We start from the raw sequence: 25,933 nt of genomic DNA on the forward strand, positions 1-25,933 counted from the left end.
ACGTGGAGAAACAAAATATTTTCATTGGTTTTTCAACTTTTTTCATTTAATGACATGGCTGCTCCATGCTGAACGATGTCAACAACTTCTTTGTAGGTCAGATGTTCCCATGGTCTGTCTGAAGCAAATATGAGAAACTGATCTTGTGGTTGGACAATTTTAACTAACAGTTCATCACCTGTAATATACTCCAAGAGGATGTTAATAATTGAACGGCCTGGAAGAACCTAAACAGAAAAGAATCAACTTCGATATGAAGATATATATAACCTTATCAATAGTAAGCAGAGGAAAGAATAAGTATATAACCTTCTCAGTACAAAGCAGATTCGACGAACCAATATCATGATCAAGATCTCCCTGTTAGTCAGATAACAATCCTGATTTCGACCAGATATGAAGGCGTCCATCTGACTATCGACCGCAACTAAAGAGGTTAAGAATCTATCTGACCGCAGCTTCGTATCTGATCCTCTTACAACTATTATTCATCAATCAACTATCTCATCCCAGCAACGCAGAGACATACTATTGGCTCCACTCGATCTCTATTTATGGCGAGAAAGACGGTGGTACCCATCTCTCAATTCGGCTCTAGGGTCGACTCGATCTGTTTGACAGAGAAACGCGGCGGTCGGGGCATGAGATCGTCGACGGAGGAGATACCATCGACAGAGAGATCGCATCGACGGAGAGATTGCATGGACGGAGGAGATACCATCGACGGCACCAGGAGAGATTGCATCGACGGAGAGAGAGAAAGCAAAGAAAACAGGCCACATAGGATACAACGTGGAGAGACGAAATGTTTTCATTGGTTTTTCAGAATTTTTCATTTAATGACATGTCACTTCTAAAATTGTTCTCAAATCCTATGTGGCAGAAGCTGGAGAAATGCTAGCTTTATTACTGTGTGGATTTGTTGAAGTTTTCTTAAATAATTGAGTGATACTAATAGTATACATTTAGTAGAAGTTAAATTGAAACCGTGGGACCAGACCCACCAGATTAAAATGACAACTGATTAAAAGAAAGAGACGTCTTAGAAAATCGGGCATGACAACATGTTTTTCAGATCATAATTAGTTTGTTTTAATGGGAAATAAAGAGATAACATTACAAAACCTGATATCAAACAAAATTAATTTAACTGAGATAGTAAGAATAGTAGAAAAGGAAACAAAGGAGAAAAGTAAGCATATAAAACTTAATTTTTATTATGGGTGTAAGAGCAAAAAAAACATGAAAAGAAACTCGCTACTTGTAAAATAATTTACTAGATATTTTCATCGCCATATCCCCTCTGTGAAACTTAATACTATAGTTTTGTACCATATAATTGGATAGGAGAAATGTAATGTTAACTCTTTTTTTTTGTCACGGTAATGTTAACTCATTTATCTATTATATAATATAGTCCAAGTCCTTTGTAACGAAAGGACATGGTACAATTTTGACATTTATGATAAAGTTTTGCGATGGCTAGCTATGTCACTCCAGTGTGCTGTATTATTGAGCTATTTGAAGTTTTTCCTTGTGCTGAAGGATCAAGATATTTTTATCTTGGCATTTAAATTTATAAATGGGAGTGGACGATAAATTTAGAATTCACATAATATTTATAAAACCAATCGAAAAGTTAACATAAATAGACTCAAATACAAAAACGGATTTAATAAGAATTCAATTTTATAACGTGGAGTTGTGAAGTAAACCTCAAACTTGAATCAGACAGCATAAACACACAATTTCAGTTTAATCGGCTGAGCCACCAACATTTGAATTTTGGATTTATTGCGTTAAAATTGTAGCTGAATTTTTTTGCCTAAAATGATAGAACTGAGTCACATGAGTCTCCAATGTTCACATGGGGTCATCTTCTTCTTATTGACAAAATGACATTAACTGGAGTTTTTGTCCCTACTCTCCTCTTGTTGCTATTTAGATTCGTTTCTTTTTCCCATTCTGAAACAAAGCTTACGACAATACGTCTCTAACTCTTAGAAAAAATAAGTCTTGAACTCGAATTGTTATACTTTAGCGTGAAAAATGTTATACTTATTGTCTATATAATCCATATTTAGGTGGAATGTTGACAGTGCGAACTATAAAAAGTTTCTAATTTTTATGTTATATATGTTTCAAACTTGAATAGAGTGAACTGATGCAAAATGATAATATCTTTGACGGTGGTACCTAGATTCGTATCCATGCAGCAGATATATCTGTACTTAGCATCTATACACCCAATACAGGAATTCCAACGATTTACTTATATTATAGTCCTACAGACAAACTCGCTTCGACATCTCATTGGCATTGCTAAATATTTTTTCCTTTTGAGTAAACACATTCATTTTACCTAATGGCTAGTTAATGAAATACCATTTAAGAGTTTCGTTAAAATACCATTTAAGAGTTTAGTTACTTAAAACCATTTCTATTGGACCTTAGAAGTCACATCTGAGAAAAGCTTTATAAGAAAGTTGGTCAAAAATCAGAATATGCGAAACTGTAAAAGATATGTTGATACAGGGTACATCCGTACATGCAGTAAGCTGATAAATAAGGGTTGGTATGAATTTTGAATAAACATCATGGCATGACCAGTAAACTTTGTCCTATGAAAAAGGGGACATCACTTACATAGTTACATTCAATAAATATTCCAAAACAAGACAAAGAAAAATCATACATAAATATGATATCTAGATATAGGATGATGGTTTGATAAAAAAAAAGAAAGATATAGGATGATGATACACTGATACCACCTGGAATCAAGATTGTAAAGGAAGAAAAGAATTTGCCTGTAAGGGGTCAATTCACTACAATCAAATGACGACTTTTTTGTGTTCACAAATACAAAAGCATGAACAACACAAATTCATTTTTCAAAACAATAACTTTTTCTCTTTCAGGCTTAACTTCAATAGGAAACATTCTTCAATCTGCAGGCAGCTTTTCCTTTCTTTAATAACGTTTTAGTAATAGCCAAAAAAGCAAAAAGGAGAGGAAAAGAATGGTTGCTTCTTTGAATGTTCTTCCAACTTCAGCTCCATATCTCTTTATTTTCATTTGAATCTCTGTAATTATGAAGGTCCCCATTTATGACTTCACAAACATTTTACTTTTTCGAAAAAGAGAAGGGAAATCATTGTGGAACACATAATCTATCTAAAAACTCTTTCATGTATGTGTCTGAACAAAGTATTAATTTAAGGTTACTACAAACTTTCTTTTTCTAGATAATAACTCCACTGGTGTTACTAAACAACACATAGTTGCAAGTTATATTAGAGCGATAAGCAGACACAAAAAGCATTCAATAACAGATTTAACACACACAAGCAATTGATGAGAGTTACACGCAGAAAGAAACACAGAGAGAGTTTCTCTAAAAGCCATTAAAGATATATACAATACTGATGTGTTTCTTTTCAAATTTTCAAACTAAGACCAACAAATCTGTGCAGAGTATGAAATGAGAAAACAAAGACAAAGGTTTGTATAAGGGACAAAAGAAAAAAGCAAAAGAATTGATTTGAGGCTTTAGAGATAAACAGAAACAAACTTAAGAGTGAAGCAACAAAGAAGAAACCTCTTTTTCAGTGTTGTTCATTGCTACTTTCCACTTTAATCATTAAAAGCTCATCGATAGGTTGTCGACATATGGGACACTTGTTTGACTGAAACCTCAGCTCTTTAGCGCAGTCACTGCACAAACACTGCAACACACAACCCAACCATGATTTAGTCATAAGACACAGTTCAGAACCAAAACGTTACATTGAGAAGTTATTTACCAAATGTCTACAAGGCATCACGGCGGTGTCCTTAGGTTCAGTCAAGCAAATGACGCATTCTTTGTCACCACTATCCTCTAACCCTGACGCAACATCATCTTGAGCCGTCGAGTTATCGATACCATACAGCTCACGCAGCTCATACCTAGCTCCTTCGATCCATAGGATCTGTTTCACGACTTTCACTTTGAAAGATCCATCGCAATCAGCCTTCTCCAGACACGCCTGCGTGACTTGCTTGTGAACTAACGGTTCCTCTGAGCCCGAGCTCGGCGAGATCACAGTCTCTGCTGATATCACAAGTGGGTAAACCTCTTCTGGTGACGGGCTCGATAGATCGTCGAGCGAAAAGAAACCTAGGTCTGTTCCTGTCCCTGAAGGTTGTATAAACTTCTGCGCTGTGCCTTTTTGGAATGGGACTTTGGTTGGTTTGAAAGCTTCTGGATAATGAGGGACGATTGTGCAGTTCTCTTCCTCCTTTGCGAAAAATATGATAGTAAAACTGAAAAATGAGACAAAGGAACATAATGAGAACATACTTGTTAGATAATCTTTACTAAAACCTAAATGTAAGTAATGCTCTAATGCAAACTCTGCACCCCACTTATGTAACTGAAACCTAATTTGCTTTGGTTATTAACAAATATAATTGTAATCACATTACCCATCAGCTAGAACATATAAAGTTTCAACCTTTATTCAACCCAAGTTCTAGGATTCGAGTCAAATCATAACCTTTTTTAATCCAAACTTTGAGATTTGGTATGAATATAATATACAGAACACTTGATTAACAGCAGTAACTGTAAAAAAGGTTGAAATTCATTAAATGAAGTAACGCCCCCTAATACAACAAACTCTGCACCCACTTATTAACCAAATATAACTGTAATCACATTACCCATCAGCTAGAGATCATGTAAAGTTTGAACCTTTATTCCAACCCAAGTTCTAGGATTCGAGTCACATCATGTAAAGTTTCAACCTTTATTCCAACCCAAGTGAGTCAAATCATGTAAAGTTTCAACCTTTTTGAATCCAAACGTACCTGCCATCGAATACGGCATCGAAGAGGAAGGAAACTAGATGAAAGCCAGGGTTAAGATCGTCTGCTTCGAGCCTCACCGTATCTTTATGGACATTGACATCGTTCCTCACCTTCTTGGCGCTCTGATGCTCCACGAACGGCTGAGGAGGCTGTTGGTCAACCACCACGGGAGCTTGACCGTAGAAAACCGGTCTCATCATCGTGTTCCAGCCATTGTAGAAATACGGAGGAGGCTGCTGCTGCTGCGGGTTTGGATTGTAGTTATAGCCGTAGGATCCGTAATTAATCTGCGGCGGAGGATGAGGCTGAGAGGGTGGAGGAGGAAGAGAGTATTGCGGAGCTGAGACGAGGTGGTTATGAGTGTAGCTGTACTCGTTGTGCGGTGGTGGTTGAGGCGGCGGTTGTTGCGGTTGATCGGAGTAATAGTAGGGCGGAGGAGGAGGGAGGTGATGGTGGTAGCGGCGTTGGTGATTGTTTCGTCTACGGTTGCTGAAAGAGATCCCCATAGCTGAAGAAGAGAGAGTCGAAGACAGAAAGACGGACACAGAAGAGGAGAGAGATTTGGAAAGGAAAAGTCAAGATCAAAAGAGGTTAGTTCTTGTCTTGTCCAAAGATATTTTCTTGACTTATTACAAGATATTCACTTTTTTTACCGCGGGAAATTAGTGATATCTGCCGCTAGATTTACTGCCATTTTTTTTTTTTTTTTTGTTTTGTCAACTGCCAATTTTTTGTTTCAAACATGAAAATCTAGTGTTATTAAATTTGTTATTTGATTAAAAAAATAAAAAATTTACTATTATTGGATATATTTTAAATTTTAAGATCTTTCTAGTCATTTTAGAATTTATGAGTTTTTTTGGTAAAAAATAAAATCTTAATTTTGTAGTTTTGAATGAGATTTTAAAATGGTGAAAAAAATAAAATCTTAATTTTATAGTTTTGAATGAGATTTTAAAATGGTTCAACAAAGATTATAGTAAGTTCTGATTCCATCTAAAATCATCTAAATATTTGACTAAAAATCAAATTACTGATTGAATGCACCTCCAAAATGTCAACCCTTGTGTTCTTGAAGTATTGGTCAACGCGCATACTTTTTCTAAACATGTTTAGAATGTTTCCATAGATTATACATGTCAACAATATTTAAAATTCATGTGAACTACTAGTAGCAATTAGATCTCTTAGTTAAGAAGGAAAAAGAACATTTTTGAATAATTTATTTAATCTATGTTATTATACAAACCCAAGAAATCGAAAAACTAGAACAACCATATTAATTTCATCTGTGCATTAACGGGCTGACTCCAAAGAACCTATGCTTTTGTGTGTTTGTAAGTTAACAAAGATAAGATTATTGTACAAAGTAATTAACCAGGAGCTTCTTTTAATGACTATTGTTTTCTTGGTTCTGAGGTGATTGAGGCTCTATCTTTATTAACAGAGGCTCATTCAAATCACTTGGAGTATCGTCGGTAACGTTCAGCTCGGGCGAGGCTGCAACCGCTCCGTTCATGTCACCTCCGTGCTCTGCTAATGCTTTTCTTAGAGCGTTCTGTGCTACCTTCGTTACACACACCATTAATATCACTGCAAAGAGAGAGAGATAAAAGATAGAACACATTAGCGATTCTGTGGTTCATGAAGATTCTATTATGGTGAAAATCAAGGAACTGTCCCACGGACTAACCTGATATTACAAGGCTTGAAATCAAGAACGCCTGCGAATATTGCAAACACACATGTTCAGAAAAGAGGTCCAAACAAATAAGGTTGAGGAGAATGTAGTTAAAATTTATGCGGATATTTACCCATCGGCCTATAGAGAACTCGCTCCACTTGTGAGTCACATCAGAAAGGTCTTTCAGTGTTGTTCCAGCATACACTAACGCAAGTGTTATTGGCTGTGAATATAACAATATATATACATATCAATCTGCATTCTTTTGGTCTTACAATTATAAATTTTACAGTGGTTATGTATTAGTTGAAGATTACCATCATCCCTAACCAAGAAGAGAGCAAGTATGGGCCCAGCGTGATAGGCGTTACAGATAAGAGGTAGTTCAACATGCTGAAGGGGAGAAGAGGAGCAAGCCGGAGCAACAAGCATATCTATATTAAGTTTTTTGCATATTCTCAAGTTTCAGAAACAGAGTGTCAACAGTTAAAAACATAAGATTAAAGCTTTGTATTGGTACTCACCTTGAAACCTGATTTCTCAATCGCGAGTGCCACTGACTGAAACTGAGGATAGTCCTTCAATTTTGCAACTACAAAAGGCTTTCCAATCTGCAGAAGAGCAAAAAAAAAAGAAGAGTATATAGCACATATCTACAAATCTGTTAACTTCATAAAGAAGGGTAGAGACAGCTTACGGTACGGCCTAGAAGAAACGCTGCTCCTGAGCCAAGCGTAGCACCGACCGAGTCCGCCACAAAACCAATTGGCAGTCCAAAAAGATAGCCACCACCGATCTGAATATATCAATTTTTTTTTGTCAATTTTATAGATAAACAGGTCCACTCTAGCAATGCAAGTCGAGAGTGGATCATCACACACAAAAGAAACAGGATGTGATGTATGTACCGTTAGAACAGAGGCAGGAACAGCCAAAACTGTTAGAGGAACGTACGCAACAGCTCTACACATATTACAACAGAAAGAGAAAGTTCAGTGCACACATATTAAAGGCCTCCCTCACCCTTTATGTTCCTAAAGTTCTATAAGTTTTATTTCCCACATCCATGGTCTAAACAATGGTAATGAAAGAATATATAAAGATATTGTTGTTAGTGTAGCTCAAAGCTACCGTTCACTCAAGATTCCAATTAGAAGAAAGAAAAAAAAAAACAAGAAGAAGAAGAGAGACGCTTACAGGGCAAGAGGTCCCCAAGGGCCTAGATCTTGTTCAACCCATAACAAAAAATCCTTCAACAGCTGAAAATACAAAGAAAAGAGTGAGGCTTCAGAGCATAAACTAGCTAAACTCAAAATTCAAAAAAAGCATCCAGATATCAACCAATTCAGCAAATGCAAACATAAACATATGCAAAAAGCTCGAATTTTTTGGAAAAGATCAATTTCTTCATTGCAAACGAAATCCAATTCCCAGAATTCAAAGAAAAGCATATGACTTTTGCAGAAACTAACAAAGACCCACAATTTAAACCTCAATTAACGGACCTGCTCAACGGGGAGAAAATAGCAAGCTAAGACAATTGCAGCTACAAGGATCAAAAGAACTGAAATCCTCAGAGCAGATCCCCACGTTAACGCCATCGACGAGGCGACCGTTATTACGACGCTTATATCGCCTCCCTTAACTTCTTTACACAGGTCTTGCTTGGATCTATGGATTGTTCTCTCGGCCAAGGCAAAAAAAAAAAGGGGAATTCTCCGACAAAAAAGGGAACACGGCAAAACGAAACCCTTAAGGGTGAAGGAAGTTTTTGTCTTTGGCGGTTTTTGTCTGTGGAGATTGGATGATCTAATCCGAAAAGGACAGGAATTTAATTTTTTGGATTGGAGGTTTCGTGAAGGAGAGGAGAGACTCGGAATTGTTGTTGATTTGGTTCCGCAGGTCTCTTCCAGCAAATATGAACTGTGTCTGGTTTCAATCAACCGCGTACCGAGTACCGACTTCCGGTCCGTCCGTATTATTATATTTGATATTATCTTAAAATAATAATCCCAAATATTATATTCTTAACAAGTTTAGCAAGGTATATATACCAACTATATAATAACACGACATTTTCTACATACACAATGACATCTTCAACTTGTTATCGTAATATTATATGTTGTTTGGCAAGGCTATTATATGTTTGTCAAACTATATAATTAATAATGAGATTTTTTCTGCATAAACGATGACATTTAAAATTTACGTTTGATTTGACCAAAATAATAAAAATAAGATACGTTTGACTAAAAAAAAAAAAAAAAAAAAAAAAAAAAAAAAAAAAGATACGTTTGACTAATTAAAAAGATTAAGAAGGACCATTAAATTGTACACTATCAATGGCATGTATAAATATTTCATGATCAAAATATGTAGTCATTCAAAGTACTAGTTATTTTATCTTATGAAATCAAATTACAAATAATATAATCATTTTATTTAAACATAATAAATTAATTATATATGCTGCATTACAAATATGGAAATTAATAAATTAAAATTTAGAATTTGACAAAAATATCAGTTTTCAATACATAAATGTTATAATTTGGTATTTTGTAAAACTTTTTCAATGATAAAATATATTTAATTTGTTGAAATAATTTTTTTTGTTACACTCGGTTGTCTTAGCCGCTTGACCAACTTACATAGCTAGTCAACGATTTGTAGTGTTATTCAACTGTCCTGATATTTAATTTATGGCTAGACGTGTATTCAGAAGTGTACACAACAACAAAAACAAAAGAATCGTGATTCCTAACTTCTAGTTCTAACCAAACTAAATATGATTCTACTCTTTCATCCCACACACAACGCATTTAACAAGACATGAACAAGCATCAAATCAACAAAGTACTGATGCCCAATCTCCCCGTCTCTCCACCGCACCTTCGCCGGAGCTCTTCCGTAATGAACCCCATCGTTACACCTGTTATCATAATGCCACGGATACGTCATGTCGAAGTTATCAACCACACCCGACACCAACCCAAACTCCCTCATCTTCTCCAAAAACACCCCATTGTACGCTTCCATCTTGCTCGGATTAAACGCCAGCTCCCTCGCGTAACCCCCCGTGGCGATCGTGTTCCTGAAAACCACTTCCGGCGGTTCGAACCCACGGCGTTTCACCGAATCGAAAACCTTCCTCCAGAACGCGGCCGCGGTTTTCGCTCCTCTCGAGAATGCTCTGAGGTTAGACCAGTGGACCCCGTCGTGGAGACCGGAGTTCACGATCATCGCGTCGGGAACTCCGGTCTCCTCCGCAAAGTAGCTTTTAAGCAGCTCTCTGAAGCCGGGGTCTCTAAGCGAGTCGAGACCCTGGTAGTTCTGCGTCTCGTTCCAGTGTCCGTTGAAGATGCTCGTGATCCTAACGGTCTCCGACGAGTTCTTCGGGTTCGAGAACTTTAAGTCGAACCTCCTCGGGACAGCCCCGATCTCGGGGTGTCCCAAGACGAAGTTCAGCAAGTTCCTGATCGTGTCGACGTGGTTCGAGTCTCCCCAGAAGAAGATCCACTTGTCCTTCAAGCAACTCCAAGCAGAGTCCCCGGAGAAGAGCTCGAACGAGCAGTGGCTCGAGTAGACCCAACCGTTGCTCTCTAACCCTGCCAACGCTCCGTCGCACCACGGTTTCCGGCAAGGGAAACCGTCGGGGAGGCAGCGGTAACGCCCGTCGCTGCCGATCTCGCACTCCTCGTTCTTACCGAGTCTTGTCCACCGCCCGGACCAGACGTCTCTTTCGAAATCGGACTTGCCGCATTTTCTGAGCCCCAGCAAAACGGCGTCGTTTTTCTCGACGAAGCGGAGTTTGATTTTGCGCAGCTCTCTGTTGAAGGCGAAGCGCGCGGGGCTGAGTTTGAGTCCTTGGAAGCGACGGAAGAGGAGAACGACGGTTAGATTGTAGTCTCCGGCGAAATCGGGGTGGACCTGGAGGGAGACGGAGTAAGTTCCGTTGCCTAGATTTTTCACCGGAGGTCTCGATTTCCAGTTCTCGCCGGAGAGATCAGTCTCGAAGTAATCTCCGCCGACGCAGACTCGTTTTCCCGATTCGTCGAGGGATTGGAATCTGAACTCGTGGATCTCGCCGGCGGTTAACTCTACCGGATCCTTCCCGTCGATGTTCGGAATGGAGATCTCGACGGTCTTTGCTTCTTCTCCCGGAGCAGACCATTTTTTCAAGAGGTTCGCCGTGAAGTTGTGCTCCATCTCGGCGGATATCCAGTGGAACTCCGTTGGATCAGTGGCGTTCGAAGTTAGATCCGCTGGAGAAGAAGAAGAAGAAGAGAGTCGCATGGAGTAAGAAGAAGCGTTGAGTCTCGATGAGTCGATGAATGTTCTGATGGTACAACCGTCGATGCTCCAGAGGATAACCATGAGGAAGAAAACGAGGGAAGTTAGAGCGCTTACTCTCCATCGATGCAGAGGGTGGTGGCTCTGCACCGGAGACAACATCACTCCTTTCTCAGGCATCTGGGAACACACACAAGAAACAACGATATGACAATAGGAAAATAAATCAGTTTGACGACACAGAGAATTCCAAAGTAACGACTTTTTGTTTTGTTCGTTTCCAAGTCAAGTTTCCGATTTTCTCGAGAAAACATTAGAATTAATATAATAATACTATTTTAATAAGATAATAATCAAAACATCAACTTACTCAGAAGCACACCCAGAGGCCAGAACTTCACACCAAGTTGTTGAACAATATAGGCTTGTAAGATTTGAAGAGGGGAAGAGTTAGGCAAAGAACATTAAGAGATTGGTCGGCATGAAAGTTCTTATTAGAACACATAAGCGAGATCTTTTGCCAAAAGGCGGAAGGGAAGGAAGAGTAAGGATATGACAAGTTTTGACATAGACAAGTATACCCTCCTGATGAATCCGAAATTACAAAAAATAGCACCGAACCGGTGACCGCGACAAGTAATAGAAACTAGGATGTTGGCCAACGAAGCGTGTCAGAACTCGCGTCGGCGTGACGTTGAGGGAATTACGTTTTACGGTCGTTGTCTGTGACACGGTGGTGGTGATTTAATGATTTTAAAGAGACAACGTTGGCGTCACGTGCCTGGCTTGGTGGTCATTGTCGCACTGCCCCCGCTCACAACTGTAATTTTAACATTAGGGGGAAAACGTGGAGGATAAGTAACGTTTTAATGATAATTTAGTTCTATCAATTTGTTTGGCTTTGCCAGCAATGAGATCCTTTGGGGATCATTTTCTATAACTGAAAGCTTCTGCCAACAAACGATCCTCCTAATATTCATATAACTGAAAGCTTCTGCCAACTATTTTTAAGAGTTTGTGCAAAAAGAAAAAAACTACTATTTCCCAAGTTTGTATACCTTTCAAAATCAAAATGAATACGTAGATCCCATTCTTTCTTTAACGTATAGGTAAAAAATCTGTTGTGCAATAAAAGGAAAGTATATATATACGTATTGCAAAACTGAAAACTTTAGTTATTATTAGGTTACTAAATCTAGATCTCAACACTGATGGAAAGTTCTGTTATTAACCGAACCATTGTCAACGCCTGTCGATAGGCTGAGACTTGCAAGTTAAGCCTCTTCACCTAAACTCTGTTCATTGAGTGAAAATTAGTCAATATATTGGTTGATGAGAAAAGTTTTTGTCCGTACTGTTTTGCTATTTGCTGATAATAGCAAGTGCACATAAAAGAGAATATCTTCCACCTGTTGACCTTTGTTCCTTAGTGATTCAAATGATTCAGATTTTCTTTTTTCATGTTAACAGAGCATCTCGCATTTTTGTTCAATCTGAGCTTGGTAAATTTACTGTTTCACCTTCTCAAATTACTTGTAAAACAAACAACAGGAGTGGCTGTGCTCAACTTCAATCAGTGAGGAGAAAAATTTAGTATCATTTGATAGCTAGCTAGATCTCTGACAGAAACGAGACATAGTGAAGCTCATATAAAAAGAAAACTCTTTATACAAAGATACAACGAAATAAACTGAGGTTTATATTACATGAGCGAGTTTTTCAAATGATCGAAGTATATGACAAAGAGAAAACAAATTGTCTTCTCTTTACGCTGAAAGGAAAATGATTGTAAATCAGCCAAGAAGACAAGTTAATTCATGAGACTGAGATTTGGATAATTTTTTATCCACATAAATGAAAAAAGAAGGAAGATTTAGCTCCAAGGATCATCCCAACCACTGGGTCCTTCTCTTTTGACAAAACCAATAATGGCTTGAACAGCTTCATGAACTCTATTGGATAGAGAGTGGTTCCCATGCTCTATCTCCACTTTCTCTGCTCCTCCCATTGCTTTACTTAATCTACATTCACACAGATCACATCAACCCCTATATCATTTTCTATAGGAAACTCTATATATACCTATTTTTAACTTAAAGACTCCAACAAAATGAACACAATGGGAACATCCTTGTAATTTTATAGTGACTTTAGTTCAATGCCTAACCTGTTAACCAGTGCTTTTTTGTCGACATAATCCGGTACATACTCATCACCCATGGAGAAAATCACCTGTGTAGAACAACGGAGATAGAGAATATAAGAACCTGATCAGATCCCCAGTGGCATCATCTAGAACCAAAACAAAAAAAAGTTCAAACCGAACTGGAAATATTCGTGATGGTTTAGTGTAGTTTTTAAAATTACCTGACAAGGCGTGTTAGCCATATGACCAAGTCTAGTTTTCCACTGATCATCACTTAGGTCAGAACTAAACATGTCGTCGTCTCCCATGTAAGCGCAGAGGGAGTGGTATCTTGCAGGAAGCAAGCAAAAATATTGATTTTATTCGTATTCAGACGTGTTTGAACACAACTTTTCCATTTATTCGAGGATAGATAGTTTACCTATAAGCAGAGATGGGAGCAGAAGGATCAGCTTCTCTAGGCATTAGCTCCTCTGCTCGGCCTTGGCTTATCATTTTTGCAGCCAAGTCTATCAAAGCTGGTGTTTCAGGGAGTGTTGCTCTGTACTCTCTATCGCTGACCGGTGCCTACATAAATATGATCAAAGCTAAATTAAGTTAAAAACATATGATATAATAAGAGATCCATCCCAAAAGGCCTTTTCACATATACAATAATTGTCACCTGCAAAATCGTAGCTCTGACGGCTCTAGAACATGCAGAATTGGTTCCCATGTAATACACAATGTCCTGTTTCAAAGTAGAGTTTCTAACATAACTATTCTTGCAGAAACATGAAGGAGAAAGTGTTTGGGGGCTAAAAGTAAATCACCTGGCAGCCAGTGCTATGACCAAGCAGAACAACACCTTCAGAGTTCTCTTTGTTGATGAGATGGCTTATGAGTTGGTCAATCTCTTGTGCATCCTTCATAAAAAAAAAAAAAAAAAAACTTTTTGCTAATTAGTCTGCATAGTGTGTGTCTATAAATTGACAAACAAAGCCAGAGAGTGTTTACTTGTTTCAAGCTGGAAGTACCGAATCCAGAGTACGAAGAGGACATGAGCAGCTGAACAAGCGACCATTTCTCTTTATCCAAAGCAGTTGCAAGAGGCTCCAAGTAACTGATCACATCAAAGAATCAGATTAAACCAAACCAAAGAGTGCACAACAATCTAATGCGACGAAAAGAAACATTACTCGGTAGCTAAAAGACCATCGGTTAATCCACCGATGAAGATCACTTGTTGTTTATACTCTCCCGTCTTAAAAGCCACCTGGATGACACGTGTGCGCATTACAAGCCATGAAAAAAAAAACCACAAACAGATTGGATTGGTGGAAGCAAAAAGTCAAAAAAAAACCTGAATCGATTTGGGACCGTATTTGAACAACACTCCACGAAATTGGCTCCTCCCTCTGATTATCGGTCCACCACCACCGTAGTCCCCTCCTCCGCCTCCCGCCGCCGCCGACGCGCTTTTCGATAGCTTCGCCGTTCCTGATTTTCCTCGAACGATTCCTGAGAACCATGACGACGAAGCCGCCGCCGCCGCCGCTGGAGAAGAAGAAGACGATGTCGTCGACGCGGCCGCCGCACTGGAAGAAGATGGCGGCGAGATAGACATCTCCGGCGGTTTTCGGAGAACTCGAGGGGAAATGAATAAAAACAGAGGAAATTTCAGCGAGTGGAGGCACGCGCCGTCGCACGCGTAACAAAATGGAGGAAGTCGTTGGTATACTTGTCGGACTTTTTGTTGATTGCGTCTCCCGAAGTACGTTGTAAAATCTTTATAGTAATATAACGGTTGATATAATAATTAGTCTATAGTCGTCGCTTATGGTGGCTCATAATAGAAATTAGAATATTTACTACATGTTGTATCGATTAGGGGGTGCTCAACCACTAAATATGAACTTAACCCAAATTGGATCTTTAATTTATCAATTTAACTTACATCATACCGTGTGATTATTTGTGGAAGTCTCGCGGTCTGGTCATGTTTATATGTTTTTATAGTAGATATAGAGTTTTAGTTTCAGAAGATACAATTTTATTTTTGTAGATTATAGAATGTAAAATTTATTATAATTTAAAAATGTTTGTAGATAGAGCTGTTCATTGTAGTGTTTATTGTGTAAAGAATCTATTTATCAAAAATAATGTACATGCAGATTAAATCATTCCTTGATGATCTCAATATTATGGATTTGATTTGATGCCAAATCTTGTAAGCCATGTAGCAATTTTTCAAATGACGCGTAAATGCGAAGGATCCTTCTCCCAACTTATGAAAAAAATGCGAAGGCCTTATTTTGGAGTCCAAAGTACAAATTATTTTTAGAGCCCAATAAAGACACATGAAAAGCCCAATAATACAGTTGCCAAGTTTTACTAGCTAAGTAATCCAATCTATCTATATGAACTCCAACGTTGCTGTCCAAAAAAAAAAAAAAAGGAGAACTGCGACGTTCTTTTGCCTGATCCATCCATACCAATCATGTAGATGCTTAAGTACAATTATTCTACACTCACGTCCGATTTGTATGTTTTCAAAACATATGTTACATGTATATGCTTCAAAACATATGTTACATGTACGGGCCTTTTTTGTTATATTCTCTACAAACGTCCGTTTTTATATGTTTTTACATTTTTGCCACAAGAACGACAAGTTTAAAGAGACGAAGGAGATTTTCAAAATGGCAAGGCAAAGTATAGACTGTATAGTTAGAAGCCGAATAATTTTATTGATGTACCATAAGTCATAAGTGACACATAAAAACATAATGACGACTAATATCGAACAGTGACTATAGTTAGAGTTTTATTTTCCAATAGAGAGTCGTTATGATTATTTAAATTTGTTTACTTACTGACTTAATTATAAACGTATAGACACAGGGCTAGAACCATCCGACAAAACGAAATGTTTGATTCAGGTTTCATTATAAAAGGCTCTAACAAGAACACCCATCATACCAAGTATTTTTTTATTAATCCCCTAGCTAGTGGATTATTATTTTTTGACCTGCTTAATTTTAATAAATGATACGATAAATTATGTTTTGTTACAAATATATAACGATAGTTTGAGAGAATGATATTTGTACAAAAATCTTGATCAAAAAGAGTGTTTTTTCCATGTTTTCTTGCTTAATCTTTCATATTTCAAAAAAAAAGCAAGCATTAGGGCAAACACGTACAGGCAACTCTTCTTCTTTTTTTTGGTAAAATGTTAAATCAGGCAACTCTTCTTAATAATATGTAAACATTCATTCAATTCAACACACGAATAAGAGTGAATATAAATGCTACATGCGTCCGAATCTAACTATGTCCATAATGTATTTATTTCTATATTATATTAAAGTCCATTATCGAATACTCTATCAAATCCAAAAGAATGAGTGTAATTTACTTTTTACAAAAGTGAAGTGAGCGAGAGAGAGTGGGGGAGATGATTCTGAATGCAGTTGTGTGGTCGATTAATCATTTGCAAATGACTACACATGTAGAAAAGCATCTTTAATGCTCCAGAATACTCATATTGATTTTAATCTTGATCAAAGCATCACAATCTCCACCTCTCTACGTATCATTTTTAATGCAAATACTAAATATAATTAAAAACGCAAGCTGTGGAACAATAATTCTCGCATTCGTGCGACGCACCTGACACTTGCAAGCTCTATCGCTAAGCTGGCTAGGTATGGCTACACTCTGACTTCTCTAATTTCCTTTTTTTGTGACAGAAGTTATATAGGATGCGGCTAGCTAAAATCGGTCTGATGAATCTGATTCAATTCTAGTTCAAAAATATTTTTTAATATTGTAATTAACTGATTTTGATTTCCTTTAATAAAAAAATGAATCATATCTTATGATTAAGAACCAAAGAGTTCATACCTTAACTATAATATACTTTTAACATTAATCTTTTGTTCGGAATACAGGTTGATATAGTGTTATGCACAAATACCCAAAATAACTGTTTTATGGTAAGATTAGTAGTCTACAAGTTAATCAAGCTTTTAGACAGCAGAGTTACAATCTGAAACTATCTACAATTTTGAAACCTGTATCTATTTGTGTTCTTAATGATACTTATATTTTATGTCTGCGAATGTTGCAAGAGTTCTAAATTACGTCTCCTCCAGAACATCTTATTATTAGAATTCATTTCTGCTCATAGTCTATGTATTAATTAATTTGTCTGCTTGTATATGTATTTATTCTTATGCCTTTATAGGCCTAAATGGGTTATAAACTTATAAATATGTATATAAAATATCTAGAAACGCTATCTCCACTTTGGACCATGATAACATTTTAAATTTTAAAGGGGCGCTCTATTAAAATAATTTTAACAGTTTCTCATTTTTCTAAAAATGTTAGAAAGTTGTCCTATTACTAGGTCGAACCGAATCAAATGTATATCTACAATGACAATGAATTATGGTAAGTCCTCGGCATTGGCCCCTACCAAAGAAGAAAAAATAAAGTTTATGGAACAAGAAAAAGAAAATTCCGTGAGAATAAAAAGCTATCGGTGTCCAATCAAATCTATGCTTCTTTTTAACGAGTGTACGGACGACTTTTATTACGGAAAATAAGTAACCTAGTTAGCATGTGTAAAGCTTTGATAGTCAATAAACTGTACGATTGGTCAATTGGAGTGTAAATACAGTAAGTAACAATGGAAGGTGTTACCGTGTGTAGCAAATATTACGATTATAATATTAAATCATGAAATGAAATAGTTTTTTTTATAAAATGAACTGAAATAGTTCTTTTTGAACATTGTGAATTGAAATAATTGAAAGATGTTTATATGTTAACCCACAAAAATGATTACGAGATAATTTGAACTCATTGGTTAGCTGCTAAGCCATCTAAAACGAATGCTTAAGTACCATTTATAATCTATAAGTGATGAAACAAACTTATAGTTTCCTTTCTAATGGTGGTGCATCTACTAGTTTTCGTAAAATAATGCAAGAAAAATAGCGATATGTTTTCATGAGAATGTACAGGGACAAACGGCGTGAATTTTTTACTAATTAACCCTGTAAAAGTTCTGTAACTTTCAATCCGTAATCTACTATAGTATTTGGAATTACTTTTTTGAAATTACAGTTTAAAGAATAGATCAAATAAAATTTAGACCATTTTAAAAAAGTTCCTTTAACGACAATATAGACACTAGCAACTCGTTTTCGATACTAACAACTATTATCAATCTACCGTCTTGTAATATCAGTCGATCTTATTAGCGAGTTAAGGCATCGAACAATTTCGTTTTCAAAGAAAGCAAATTCCGTTGCTCGTAGCTTTGTTGAAAGTAATCAGAATCCCATAAATTGTTGTCACTTCGCGAGTCGTGATTGCTTGTACTTTTAAATTATATGATGCCATGATGGACGATTAAACATAGCCCATCAAGTTCAGAAAAACATAGACCCATAGTATTTAACACAGAAAATAAACTATAATTTAATAGAATAGAATAACTTGAAAATTACAAGTTTATGGCCAGTATAATTTTAATTTGAAAACAACACACTTAACTTTATATATTTATGGAGGAATCCATTAGCCATTTCTTTTCTTTTTTGCTTAAGTTGACAATACCCATTTTGTATTTTTATACTTTACTTTGCAACTGCTACATGACTAAAAAACAATATCTATTTCTTAAATTATATAATAATTGCGTAATAAAAGATAAAGTATACTATAACCTGTCCCAGCCAATCCCACTTTTGTTTCGAATTATACAATTTGTGCCAGTTTGATTTTTTCATTTTTTTTGGTCAACCAGTTTAAATTCGTTAAAAGTGTTTTTTAGTGTATATATTTGAACCTAATAAAAGTGTATTTGAACCTTACGTCAACCCTATTTCAAATTTTCAACCATACATGTCACAATTAGAATATTTTCTACAATACTTTCAAGGCTTTAACACTTTGCATATTTTATATTTTCATGGCGCAAAATAAATATTGTATGTATTAGTGCATATATGTATATAAAACCGGAACACTGATATAATTAATATTTTAATTAAATTTTATCGTTTCCACAAAAATATATTAGAATCATTATAGGACTAGGTTCTTATTTTTGCAAACAAAATATATAACTGGTTAATTATAATTTTGATTTAATTTTATATAGTTCTGATTTATTTTCATTTTTATTAGCCAGTTTAATAGCATATATAACTAGTTCAAAGTTAAACCAATACCATTTGCATATAAACCACCTATATTTTACTTATTAATTTTAATAGGGAACTAGATTTTGACCCACCCTTTTAAGGGCGGGTATATTTTTTGTTGGAAAATTATTTTACGTAATAAAAATTATGATTTTGATAAATTATATATTTTAATATTCTATGAAATTTATCTTAAATTTACTTATATGATTTACTTTTTGTTTTTAGAAGACTCTAAATAATTTTAACCCGTAATATGATTTTATTTATTTAAATCGAAATTAAACTTATTTTACACTGATATTTTTAATTTAAATAAAATATTTTATATCTTAAACGCTCTTGTATCGAAAAATTTATTTGTGCGTTTCGAAAAATTTTCAATAATTTTATTAAATTTAATTTATGTGATTTAGTTTTTATTTTAAATGAATTTTTTTTAAAGAGTTGAGATAATTCAGATCCGTTTTACGATTTTGTTGATTTAATCATTTGTTATTTCAACTTGATTTTATTTTGAAGTTTCATTTAATAAATGTTTTCAAATAATTAATAATGAGAAAGACTTTTTGAAAAGATAAGGTAGAAACATTTAGGAAACAAAATTTTCAAAAAGGCTAAGAACTGAATTATACTAAATACTCTTTAATGTGATTTCAAAATAATGACTTTTAATTGGTTGCAAATAATGCTGGAAAAAAATACAGACAATTATTATAATTACTTATAAATTTCATGGGCATATTCATAAACAGTCATCTGCTTTAGTAGTATAGATATATTGATGAGGTTCGTTTGTATGGGAGAATGTTGAGCTAGTGTAAAGAGTGATTCACAGCAAACTTTATGGTCTGCAGACATCAAATGCATAGCAAATAACTCCATAATATAAAAATCAAAATATTAAAGGTTAACTATATTATAGTGTAAACCAGTGTTATTTTTTGAATGTGTAAACCTAATTTAATACCAATATATGTTGTCAAAAAAAATTAGTACCAACATACAATATATGAGATCACGATTTTCTGTGCACTCATTAATAAGTTACCAAATTAATTATAATAAGATCACGATTTTGTAAGCAACACTTAAATAAATTAACTATTATTAAATTCATTTTAAATATGTGACACACGATCATTTAAAGGAAAAAAAGAATGGATAGGTAAGTTACAACTAATTTCCATATTTTAATTGTTATTAAGATTTAAATGATAATGAGATGAATTTGTAAATACTTGGAATATTCCTTATCTTAACTGATTCACAATCCTCTAGTCTATATTTGAGAAGTGATTTTGACATGTGTCATCACCATATTAATTTTGAAAGAAAAATTATGACATGGCACACTAACATTGATGACATGATTTGAAATAAATTATGACATTGATATTTACATTTAGTGTTGATTTATAGTTAAGATAATTTTTAAAAATATGGTAAAACTTATAGATAATTATGACATATTTACATTTAATATTGATTTACATTTAAGGTAAGTTTTTAAAATATGGTAATAATTTATATATCATAACTAATATAACAATAAATAATAAATTAAATAGAAATATAATAATAATTAAAATTTCGAAATATTATTTAGCTATATTTTATAAGTATATAATTTTTATTACAAAAACAATCTTCAAAATACTATGCATTTTTTTAAAAAAAAAATTCTTTAAATAGTAACATAGACATTTACATTTATTGTTGATTTGTATTTTAGTAAGTTTTTAAAATATGGTAATAACTCATAGATCATCATTAATATAGCAATAAATAATATAATGTTATAAAAAGAAATATAATATTATTTTGGATTTTTCAAAAGTTAATTCTATTTTATAATTATTATTAGTATAACAATTCTTCAAAATTATACAGTTTTTAAATGTAATTTTCTAATCCAATACTATTACTTTATTTTTAATATCCATAAATTTTAGAAAAATTATTTAGTTTTATGTTTTGATAATTATACACTTAACAAAATTTTCTCTTACATTTACAAAATTTGATTTAATATATTTTACAAAAATATATACATATATATTACTAAATATACATTGAATAAAAATATTTTTTTTTAATTTTAAATTTTTACATATGATTAAATTAAGATTATATATTATAAGCAAATAATAAAATCAAAAATTAACAAAATCAAAAACTAACAAAATTTGTATTTGAAATAAGTTTATATTTTAAAACTTTTATTTCTGCACATGGTGCAGGAAAACACCTAGTATTATTTATTTCTGGAAAAAAACATTTAATTAAAATCTTAGCTTAAAATATGTTAGTGGCAGAATCTTGTAAATATTGTTCAAACAAAAAATCTCCTAAAAAAAGGGTCTTATGTTTTAATAGTATAGATATTTTTTTCTACATTCTTTAATGTCGTGACCCATGTGAGTGTTTTAAAGACTATGTAGCTCCAAATTTTTATTCATAATTTCTTCAAATATCGAAAATTTATCTTTTTAAAATTATGATTCAAAATAACATTTCATATTAAAATGAGATTAAACTGAGGCACAAGAAACTACTGTTATTCTATCGATACTTTAATAGTAAGAGACTTCTTAAAAGGAAGCTCGATTAATAATAGCCTTCCAAATATCAAAGTATGACCTTAGAGAGGCTTTTGGTTGTCTTTGAGGCAATATGAAGTTAAATATATTTGTAGGACATATTGTTTATAGAACAATCGTGCTTGTAATTATCTTTTTGTTCGAATTCGATTAAGAGAAATAAAAATGAACGACAGTATACATCATCGGTTTTATCGTTAGAGGTTAAACCAATATGATATCGTAGTTTATTTCATTCACTAAACGTCCAATTAAATTTTAGTCCAACCACTAACTTGAATCCATCATATAATCTATGTTTGTCTAATGATAAGGACTCTCACACATGCAAGTTATAAATTTTATATGATTAATTTCTCTTATCAAGATAGGTGTTGAATATTTTTTTAGGTTTTAAATGTTAGTGATCTTTTCTAGATATCCAATACAATTTCTGGTTCGGTTTAAATTCGTTTTCCCTTAGTTTGTGAAATATATGAACTAAATTGCAACATAGTCTTGTACGAGCTATATTTGAAAGGCTATATATGTGATTTTCCATCATAAGTTTTACATGTTTTCCATCATAAGGCTATATATGTGAACTAAATCAACTATGTATTTGTTAAATAGTAAACACCCATAAAATGTATATTTTGAACACTTTAATTAAGTAGAGATGGTGGCAATTAACATAAAATATATATTTTGAACATTTTAATTAAGTAGAGTTATGGAATCTTAAGCCAAATAGCAAAAGGCTAAAACCGAAAGCCAAAAATAAAATAAAAGCTTCGAGACCTTAATTTATTCGGCTCAAAAATCGCGAGCATCACCAATATAATTTTAGTTGATTCCACTAACTATGATATCAGTATTATATATTTATAATGATAAGGTTCGATCAAGCATGAGTTACTTAGAGCTCTTTCTTATATATGTTGACAAAATATGAATATCATGTGATGCGTTTCTTCCATTGATCGTTAGTGTTTTAACCGTATTACATTTTCTGAGGAGAAAGTTACAAATCTTTATATGGTATTCTAAAGATAATTTTGAATCCAATTATAAGATTCGGTTTAAGATGAGTAAGTTATAAAATTATAAATCTTGCCGAATGTAGTCGGAATATATTGTTAAAAAAATGCAAATTAACTTCAAGAAAACAAAGAAATCTAAAAGAACAAAACATGATCGATGCAAATATTCATGTTTAAGATTTGTGTATTAATTATGTGAATAAATATTTATAATTTTTAAATTTGTATTTATATTATCCCAACACTTGATATTATTTAAAAACAAATTATTACCACGGTAAAATACCTTTAAGAAAATCTAAAAGCTACTAAACAAATTTTATCTTTTACTGTTGTGCGTATAAACTATTTCCAGAATCAACATAATATTAAAACTTACAACAGAGAACGTAAATATATCTGAGTAATATATATAGTACATAAACTACATAATTAAACCAACTCATGAACTTTGACGCCAACTGTTATATACATATAACATTTAACAATCTGACTTGTATTAGTAACCAATGAATTTGATCAATCACCAAATCTAAGAAGTGCAAATTTAACATTTCACAACAAAAGAAAAAACGTAGAGGTGCAGCAAGAAGCTTTTGTTAGGCGAAAACCAGTGAAATTATAGACATTAGTATATTACATTACACTATAAGATAACAGTGTTGTGTTAAAGTCGATTAAGAAAAGACAATTAGCAAAAAGGTTTAAAATGAAGAGGTGCAAACTGTAAAAAAACTAAGACTTATTTTAACATGACGAGAGATTTACTTTGTTACTGAACAGTTTTAATGGACAATAGCAACGTACAAAAAGATCTATATGCGGTGGAGAACTAGTGTTTTAAACGAATGCATGAACACCACTTAGACTATTTTAAAAGAATCGTTTTAAAAAATAATTTCATTTATAACCGACTTAACGTTTAAACGGACTCTAACCCAATTTGCAGAACATTGAACAATATTTATTATGTCGCTAAAATTCCGTACTTCTTTTAGTTTTCTTTGCCATGTTTTTGTGTAAAACTAATTTGGTGACAGAACCAATCACACTAATGATTCTTAGTGTAGATATGATGATATACCTATCATTGCACGACACGTGTCACTACACAAGTGTCGGTAAAATACTATAAATAAAATGAACAGCATGTCCACCTCCAGGCAGCTATAAATTCAAAGTCCCTGATCTTTCCTCCACAACATATGCTCTCGTTACAGAGCAGCGAGATAGTTTCACTAATGAGACTTGAGAGTATATCTTACTACCACACCTGAGCTTAGAATCTTGATACTTGCCTTCTCCTCACATTTTTCATTTTTTGACATTCAAGAAATCTCACGTTATTTCCATTTCCTAATAAATAAGTAAGAGATTGACAGGGAAGAGACAGTGCTCCGGGACACAAGCCATTTCAAGGTTAGTAGTATTAACTGGGGGAGACGGTGTTTGACCTCAAAAGAATCTATTGCATGTTATTATGCTTTTAGTTAGATCTGTCTTTAAAAAATATTAATTATCTAACTAATCCAGCAGGGGGAAGTTTTTTATAAGAATGAAGCCATGCATGACGAATCTAAGACAAATGATTCAACCAATGTTGAATTTCCAAGGGATATCCGCCGGTTCAAACATGGTCGACGTTCCGTTTTTCCGCCCCAAAGACAAGGTTGTATTCGTCATGGGAGCCACCGGAACAGGCAAATCTCGTCTTGCCATCGACCTTGCAACTCGTTTTCCGGCGGAGATCGTAAACTCTGACAAGATCCAAGTCTATAAAGGTCTGGACATCGTCACCAACAAAATCACTCCAGAGGAAAGCCTCGGAGTTCCTCACCACCTCCTCGGCACCGTGGAAAACACTCATGAAGATTTCACGGTGGAGGATTTCCAGCGCGAAGCACTCAAAACCGTTAAATCAATCGTAGAGAGAGACCGTGTCCCGATCATAGCCGGTGGCTCTAATTCTTACATCGAGGCTTTGGTCAACAATTGCGTTGACTTCCGTTTAAGGTACAACTGTTGCTTCTTGTGGGTTGATGTTGATAGACCGGTTTTGAACTCGTTTGTCTCGGACCGGGTGGATAAGATGGTCGAGATGGGACTCGTCGATGAGGTTCGCCGCATCTTCGATCCTTCGTCGTCAGATTACTCCGCCGGAATCCGCCGTGCGATCGGAGTTCCAGAGCTGGACGAGTTTCTCCGAGCGGAGGTGCGTAATTATCCAGCGGAGGTGACAGAGAAGCTTCTCGAGACGGCGATCAAGAAAATCAAGGAGAACAACTGCTTGCTTGCATGTCGGCAATATCAGAAGATCAAGAGGCTTTACAAGCAGTGGAAGTGGAGCATGCACCGTGTGGACGCGACGGATGTCTTCCTCCGACGAGGGGAAGAAGCCGAGGAGGCTTGGGAGAACATGGTGGCTCGACCTAGCGCACTCGCCGTCGACAGGTTTCTTAATTACAGCGACGATCACCTTTTGGACGGCGCCGATATTCTATTACCGGAGATTTCTGCCGTTCCTCCACTTCCAGTCGCCGTGGCAGCAATTTCGCGGTGAAAAAAATATAAAACAGGAACTGAAGCAATGGATATGGTGGGAAAAAAGGATCATTATAAATGCCACGTGGCGAGATTGTCGGAAAGGTCTAGAGCTATGACAATGCCACGTGGTTATATTGGTCTGTGTCGGAGAAGATGATCTTTTATTACATAAAGTGTGTGTGTGTGTGTGTTACGGCTAAACGGAATCAGTTTTGAGGGACCTGAAGTGCACGCGCGGGGCGGATGCTGACAGGTTCTCCTTTTGTTCCGGTATACTAGTACTTAGCTAGGATGTGGTGCGGAATAGTGTACGATTATACGGTGGATAGTCAGTTAAGGCAAAGAAGAGGTCGCTGGTCAACGCGGTTTTGCCCAAAAAAAAGAATAAAGGATCCAACGGACAAAAGAACAAAGAGTCTTGTTGGACATGGACCCTACCCTTTTTGACGGCGGATTGCCGTCCGATATGTACTGGGTCCCATAGTTGTGACATCATGTGGTTAAATAATTCAATCAAACGGCTGTGAAGTGATTATTACTTTATAGAGTTATATATAATAAAGTGTCTTTGTTCCCATGAA

At 34.9% G+C, this 25,933-nt stretch overlaps 5 protein-coding genes across 6 annotated transcripts; 1 reads left to right on the plus strand and 4 right to left on the minus strand.

Annotated features, from left to right (window-relative positions):
• Positions 1 to 3,377: 3,377 nt before the first annotated feature.
• LOC108817590 (probable E3 ubiquitin-protein ligase LUL3) lies at positions 3,378 to 5,448 on the minus strand. The gene is made up of 3 exons (XM_018590319.2): positions 4,855 to 5,448; positions 3,807 to 4,308; positions 3,378 to 3,728 (listed from the first exon to the last, which is right to left on the minus strand). Exons 1-3 carry the CDS (start codon positions 5,358 to 5,360, stop codon positions 3,609 to 3,611), a joined length of 1,128 nt encoding a protein of 375 aa, XP_018445821.1. The 5' UTR covers positions 5,361 to 5,448; the 3' UTR covers positions 3,378 to 3,608.
• Positions 5,449 to 6,045: 597 nt separating this feature from the next.
• On the minus strand, positions 6,046 to 8,487 carry LOC108817591 (uncharacterized). The gene is made up of 9 exons (XM_018590320.2): positions 8,044 to 8,487; positions 7,736 to 7,797; positions 7,447 to 7,501; positions 7,236 to 7,334; positions 7,063 to 7,149; positions 6,856 to 6,972; positions 6,669 to 6,761; positions 6,548 to 6,578; positions 6,046 to 6,447 (listed from the first exon to the last, which is right to left on the minus strand). The coding sequence occupies exons 1-9, from the start codon at positions 8,137 to 8,139 to the stop codon at positions 6,245 to 6,247; spliced, it is 843 nt and encodes a 280-aa protein (XP_018445822.1). The 5' UTR covers positions 8,140 to 8,487; the 3' UTR covers positions 6,046 to 6,244.
• A 710-nt stretch (positions 8,488 to 9,197) lies between these two features.
• On the minus strand, positions 9,198 to 11,411 carry LOC108814683 (uncharacterized). The gene is made up of 2 exons (XM_018587299.2): positions 11,205 to 11,411; positions 9,198 to 11,014 (listed from the first exon to the last, which is right to left on the minus strand). The coding sequence occupies exon 2, from the start codon at positions 11,012 to 11,014 to the stop codon at positions 9,344 to 9,346; it is 1,671 nt and encodes a 556-aa protein (XP_018442801.2). The 5' UTR covers positions 11,205 to 11,411; the 3' UTR covers positions 9,198 to 9,343.
• A 1,048-nt stretch (positions 11,412 to 12,459) lies between these two features.
• On the minus strand, positions 12,460 to 14,887 carry LOC108814995 (UPF0613 protein PB24D3.06c). Its single transcript, XM_018587651.2, has 9 exons — positions 14,323 to 14,887; positions 14,159 to 14,235; positions 13,977 to 14,082; positions 13,793 to 13,885; positions 13,645 to 13,710; positions 13,402 to 13,547; positions 13,202 to 13,310; positions 13,002 to 13,066; positions 12,460 to 12,855 (listed from the first exon to the last, which is right to left on the minus strand). The coding sequence occupies exons 1-9, from the start codon at positions 14,584 to 14,586 to the stop codon at positions 12,708 to 12,710; spliced, it is 1,074 nt and encodes a 357-aa protein (XP_018443153.1). The 5' UTR covers positions 14,587 to 14,887; the 3' UTR covers positions 12,460 to 12,707.
• Positions 14,888 to 23,999: 9,112 nt separating this feature from the next.
• Positions 24,000 to 25,933, plus strand: LOC108814934 (adenylate isopentenyltransferase 5, chloroplastic). Of its 2 annotated transcripts, none has more exons than XM_018587591.2 (2): positions 24,000 to 24,227; positions 24,342 to 25,933. In XM_018587591.2, exon 2 carries the CDS (start codon positions 24,364 to 24,366, stop codon positions 25,366 to 25,368), a length of 1,005 nt encoding a protein of 334 aa, XP_018443093.2. In that variant the 5' UTR covers positions 24,000 to 24,227; positions 24,342 to 24,363; the 3' UTR covers positions 25,369 to 25,933. The 2 variants fall into 2 exon arrangements, with proteins under 2 accessions (XP_018443093.2, XP_018443092.2); XM_018587590.2 differs by having other exon boundaries at positions 24,345 to 25,933.

The sequence above is a fragment of the Raphanus sativus genome, chromosome 7 (assembly GCF_000801105.2).
Source record: "Raphanus sativus cultivar WK10039 chromosome 7, ASM80110v3, whole genome shotgun sequence".
NCBI lineage: Eukaryota > Viridiplantae > Streptophyta > Magnoliopsida > Brassicales > Brassicaceae > Raphanus > Raphanus sativus.

What these genes read in the sequence shown, in the direction of transcription:
- LOC108817591 (XM_018590320.2), bottom strand. Translation starts at nt 8,139, where the DNA reads ATGGCGTTAACGTGGGGATCTGCTCTGAGGATTTCAGTTCTTTTGATC. An exon ending in CTTCTTGGTTAGGGATGATG is followed by an intron (nt 6,762 to 6,855) that starts GTAATCTTCAAC and finishes TTATATTCACAG; the next exon opens with CCAATAACACTTGCGTTAGT. An exon ending in AGTTCTCTATAGGCCGATGG is followed by an intron (nt 6,579 to 6,668) that starts GTAAATATCCGC and finishes CAATATTCGCAG; the next exon opens with GCGTTCTTGATTTCAAGCCT.
- LOC108814683 (XM_018587299.2), bottom strand. Translation starts at nt 11,014, where the DNA reads ATGCCTGAGAAAGGAGTGATGTTGTCTCCGGTGCAGAGCCACCACCCT.
- LOC108817590 (XM_018590319.2), bottom strand. Translation starts at nt 5,360, where the DNA reads ATGGGGATCTCTTTCAGCAACCGTAGACGAAACAATCACCAACGCCGC. An exon ending in GATGCCGTATTCGATGGCAG is followed by an intron (nt 4,309 to 4,854) that starts GTACGTTTGGAT and finishes CTCATTTTTCAG; the next exon opens with TTTTACTATCATATTTTTCG. An exon ending in TGATGCCTTGTAGACATTTG is followed by an intron (nt 3,729 to 3,806) that starts GTAAATAACTTC and finishes TGTGTGTTGCAG; the next exon opens with TGTTTGTGCAGTGACTGCGC.
- LOC108814995 (XM_018587651.2), bottom strand. Translation starts at nt 14,586, where the DNA reads ATGTCTATCTCGCCGCCATCTTCTTCCAGTGCGGCGGCCGCGTCGACG. An exon ending in GTCATAGCACTGGCTGCCAG is followed by an intron (nt 13,711 to 13,792) that starts GTGATTTACTTT and finishes ACTTTGAAACAG; the next exon opens with GACATTGTGTATTACATGGG. An exon ending in TCAGAGCTACGATTTTGCAG is followed by an intron (nt 13,548 to 13,644) that starts GTGACAATTATT and finishes ATATTTATGTAG; the next exon opens with GCACCGGTCAGCGATAGAGA.
- LOC108814934 (XM_018587591.2), top strand. Translation starts at nt 24,364, where the DNA reads ATGAAGCCATGCATGACGAATCTAAGACAAATGATTCAACCAATGTTG.